Source organism: Tupaia chinensis, unplaced genomic scaffold (assembly GCF_000334495.1).
Source record: "Tupaia chinensis unplaced genomic scaffold, TupChi_1.0 Scaffold000211_1, whole genome shotgun sequence".
NCBI lineage: Eukaryota > Metazoa > Chordata > Mammalia > Scandentia > Tupaiidae > Tupaia > Tupaia belangeri.
In genome coordinates this window covers 43,362-48,156 of record NW_006159686.1, presented here as the reverse complement: position 1 = coordinate 48,156, position 4,795 = coordinate 43,362, and the positions used below count along the sequence as shown (strand labels likewise).

General features: G+C 54.3%; 1 protein-coding gene across 1 annotated transcript in view; it reads left to right on the top strand.

Annotated features, from left to right (window-relative positions):
* The window catches only part of ANHX (anomalous homeobox), a 17,223-nt gene that overhangs the window by 1,623 nt on the left and 10,805 nt on the right, over nucleotides 1-4,795 (top strand). Inside the window, exon 2 of the mRNA XM_027771369.1 lies at nucleotides 2,390-2,517. Coding sequence (XP_027627170.1) covers nucleotides 2,390-2,517 — 128 coding nt within the window. The remainder of the gene's footprint in view (nucleotides 1-2,389; nucleotides 2,518-4,795) is intronic.

Genomic DNA, 4,795 nt, shown 5'->3' with positions numbered 1-4,795 from the left:
CCTAGGTTGTGATTTCTCACTTTCTGGCTCTCTCTCTCTCCCTGTCTTTCTGGTGAGTGCACATGCCCTACAGCAAAAAAACTCTCAGGAAAAAAAAGAATTAAAAAAATATAAAAAATTACGGGATGCTGCCCTTGTCTCATTGGGGTGGTGCATGTTATATAAGAGGTGCCTGTGTTACTCTCTGAAATCCAGAATAATAGGAATTAAAATACACATCCTGTCCAAAGAGTTTTGAATAAGGGATTTGGGAATCTGTTTTTCTCTGTTTTTCACCCTTTAAGTACAGACTTAATTGTGAGTTTACCTTTAAGATACTCAACTTTTGCAGTTATTTTTATTTCCACTATCCCCCATACACACACACACACACACACACACACACACAGTGTGAGGTCCTCCTGCCCCACACTCTGTTAGTAAGCTAGCCAGAGGGCGTTTTTAAATGGCAGCTGCAGATGGGACTGCAGTGTGTGCCTGGGGCAGCGGTCCTCAGAGACTTGCAGTCTGAGCCCCAATGCTCTCCAGCCTCCTCTTTGTGCTCTCTCCAGCTATCTCCAAAGTAGCCGCCTGGTTTCCTTGCCATTCCTACAACTCCCAAGATGGTTCGCTGTCTCAAGATGTTGGCACAAGACTCCCACAGCCTGGAGCCTGGCTCTGTGCTGTCGGTGCCCGGCCCTTCTGATTTCGGCTTTCAATGTCAGCCGATTTAGGTAGTGCCCCTTTATCCTCAGGTGTAGCCCCTCCCTACCCCTTTTATGGCCTCTCCCTCAGTCTGAAATGAGAGGCCTATTTATTTGTAAGTCTGTGTCTGTCAGCCTCCCCTCGCCACATGTGGGCTCTGTAAGGAGGGGCCACCATGTTCTGTTCCATGCAGGGAACGCTGGCACCCTGGATAACGCCTGGAAGGGAACAGGGCGCGGCCGTGCATAGCTGTCAGCGAAGGGAGAAGTGTGATTATTTGTGAGGACGGCCTCAGGGCAGAAAGTGGAAGCAGAGGCAGGGCAGTCCACGAGAATGCCAGGTGGCATGGAGCTGAGACCTGTGAGGTACCAAGAGTGGGCAGCAGCCTCCCACACAGGTGTCTGATGGCCGTGCGCTGGCAGGAGGCTGTGGGGACAGGGACCTTTGGCTCTTAGGAGCCACTGCCCAGACACCCAGACAATGCTTGGAGAGAAGGCTACTCGATGCCAGCCTCCCCCTGCCACAGTGTTCCCGAGAACCCTGGAGTTGGAGGCCATCATGGAGGATGGTTGGAATGAAATCAACGTGGGGACCACACAGGGCGTTGGGTCATCTGTAAGGTCTGGTTAGGTGAGTGGTGAGTCGAGCCATAATCCTACTTAGCTGAGAGTATTCCAAGCAGCTGAGGGGCCAGCCCTGCTGGTCCTCTCCTAGGCAGGGTTGGACCTGCCATCGTTCAGCCTGTGGTGCTCAGACTGTGGCCTCTCTTGTTTGTCATGCAGCCAAAGCGAATTACTGGAGGCCAGCTCACCTCCTGCTCCTTCCTGCCAGGTGCAGCTGGGAGCTGTGTTCATCTCAGGCATTTCACAGGAAGGTTGACAGCGGGACCAACAGTTAGCGTAATGGCTATGTCGCTGGACTCCCACGTAGTTAACCACAGTTCTCGTCCTGGACCCGGTGGCTTAAAACTCACGCCGGGCGCATGTGCATGCGTGCCCAAGATCCCAAGAGGAGAATGGAGGAGAAGGGATTGCAGCGTGGCCATCCCCCCTGGGGGGGGGGTGATTTCTCGCTTTCTGTCTGTCTGTCTCTCTCTGTCTGTCTGGCGAGTGCATGCACCCTATAGCAAAAACCTCTCCAAAAAAAGAAGAAAAAACTGGAAGGTTGACAGGCTCAGCCGTGGGGATGGGCGGACCTGCCCACCTGCTCAGGCTGACCTGAGTATGTCTGCCTACAGCTTGGGTGGTGACCTGCTGCCCAGAGTCTGGCGGGGAGTGGAGCACTGGTTGTCCGACTAATTTATTTATTTATTTTTAACTTTTTAAAGAATTATTTTATTTAACTTTATCCATTTATATATCTTCTAATTTGACCAGAGACAGACAGAGTGAAAGTGAGAGAGAGAAAGTGAGAAAGCAAACCACCAGGTCCAGGACTCAAACGGCAGTTGGTCATGTGGGAGTCCACTGTCCTTAACCACCACGCCTCCTGAGGGCATCAAAGGAAAGTGAGAAAGCCACCTATGAGGTTTGGGACTCGAACCATGGTCCGCCATGTAGGATTCCAGTGTCCTAACCACCAGGCCACCCGCGGGCCCCTGCCCGACTTATTTGTGTGCAGTTGGGCCACACTGGTGTTTTCCACATGGTCAGGTGAGGGTGACAGATGCAGGTCCCCTCAGGGCTCAGCAAGCTTTTCTTGGCAGGATTGCCGGGTGCCAGGGGGCAGCCAGGAGTTGGTACAGCTCTGGAATGACATCCATTACCGTCTGGTCCTGCGACGGCTGGGCGTGAGCATGCTGACCCCACTGCAGAAGTTTCGCTGCAGGAAGAGGTACCTGCTGGCATTGACCTTGTGCTCATTCCATGGTGCTCCCGAGGGGTTAGAATTCCAAAGGGGCTGAGGTGAGACGTGGGTGAGGAGGTAAGAGCAGGCAAAGGAAGGCGGCGTCACAGTGCCTATATAATACGCATCGTGTCCTCAGTGCTGGCTCTCATGTGCAGTCCCCACCAAGCTGCACCTCCACCTGCCATGTTGGCCAGGGTGGCTGGAACAGATGGCCGTGTGTGGGTTCCTGAGGCTGAGGTCAGCAGGTGGGCCTCCCGACCACCCCTCCTCCCAGCTCCCCCAGGGCACACTGGATGTGGGGCGCGTGGAGCAGGGACACTGCACAGGGTGTGCAGGTGGGCACTGTCGGCATGCATGACTTAGGCCACCTGATCCCACAGCCAGGTCCCGGGTGGCCACTTAGGGGCCATAGGGCCTTTTCAGAAATAAAGGATGAGAATGCCACATATGTTAAAATTAGTTCTGGGTAAAGTGCTCAGAAGAGGGCCTGCCACATGATAGACGCTAAATGCATGTCATTAATTAGTGCCACCATAGTGAGCACTGACGAACGTTGCCACTCACAATTATTGTCATGGCCCTCTTCACCTTTTGTGACTAAGGACACTAAAGCACAGAGGGGTAAGTGATTTGCCAAAGGTGTCACAGGCACCAGATGCGGCGCCAGGGTTCCGGCACAGCCCCTTAAGGCCTCGGAGCTGCCACTGTTCATCTCTGCTGTTCTCTGGTCGGACAGGGGCTGCAGATCTTGCTCTGAGCTGACAGCCCTAGCACTGAAGGGTTCTTGTGCCATAGGACCTGTGCTGGAAGAAGACAATTCCATTTATGACCACAGAGGGTTTTTTGTTTGTTTGTTTTTACCAAAGTGATACAGTGTTCTCCTCAGAAGCCCTGAGGGTCTTCAGGGTGCACTCTTACTCTCCGCGTAGGTGCTGACAGCCGGTGCAGTGCAGTTTGGCAAAGTAAATGGTTTGCGGACCAGCACAGTGCGATCCTGTCAGCATGTTTGCGAAGCCTCCCCTGCATGGGAGGTACTCGGGATACAGTCTAGGCCTGGATTTCTTGGAACTGACATTGACACGTGGACAGCAGGGGACAGACAAGGAGACAGCAGCTCTCCTAAGTCGGAATGAGGAGCTGTGTGGCAAACATGGGAAGAAGACTGCAGGCTGCTGGGGCGTGGCTCTGGGGCAGGCACTGCTTTAGACGGGGTGGTCCGAAGTGGTCAGGACTGTCCAGGCTTTGCAGGAGAGCACACGATGGTGTAGGTGCTGGCACATGTGCAGAAGTGCTCCAGCTGGGGGAGTGCCAAGACCAAAGGCCTAGGTGGAGAGGAGCTTAGTGTCTGGGAGCAGACTGTGGCATGGTGATCCACCACCCCTGAAAAATGGACCACTCTCAGCCTGTGGCCATAAGATAGGACTCTAGGGTTCTGACAATTGAGCAAAAGGACACTGGACCACGTTCTGACAATGCTGAGGGTCCCTGGGGGGAGTCAGAAGACTGTGAGCAAATGCCGGCACTTGAACAGCGGCTGCAGAAGGTGGGAAGGGCTGTCAGGGTAGGTTTTGGAGGTAGAGGTGGAGGGTTGCTGAAGGGTGGGACACTGGAGGAAGTAAAGAGGGAGTAAAGTGCTCCTTGCCTGAGTGGGGACCACCGGAAACCAGCTTCTTCACTGACATGCTCAGGGGCTAGGGAGCCGTGTGGGGAGAAGGGGAAAATTCAATATGCAAGACAGTGGGGAATGGTATAACCAACCTGAATTAACCGTGACCAGCCATCTGTCCCTGTGCTACCTTGGTGAGTGACACGGCAAACCTGGCGAAGGTACGGAGAGAGGAGAGGGTGGGGTGCCGAGCCAGCACCTAGGACCCTCCTTTGCTCAGGGCACAGGTCGCTGGACTTTCCATTGGGGGGGGCAGCTAAGGAGGGGGACAGGGAGGCAGAGGGACCAGGGCACACTGCAGTGTTGAACAGGCAGTGAGGGGAGGGAGGCCGAGGGTCCTCGGACTGGGGCAGCGGGAGGCAGCAGAGATGCACCTGGTGGCAGGGTGCATTGATCTCAGATTGTTCTCTGAGACGTTTCCTGAAAAGTAGCAGTGCCCCCAGTAGCAGCTGGACAGGAATAGGGAGTCTAGTCTTTATGCTGAAGGTGAGTTCTATAGAATGTTTTCCTGGTCATGGGATTGTGTAGGGATAACCCAAGGAATGTCCCCGGGTGGAGTAGCAGGGAACGGTGTCCAGGGAGGGCTGGCCTGGGGGT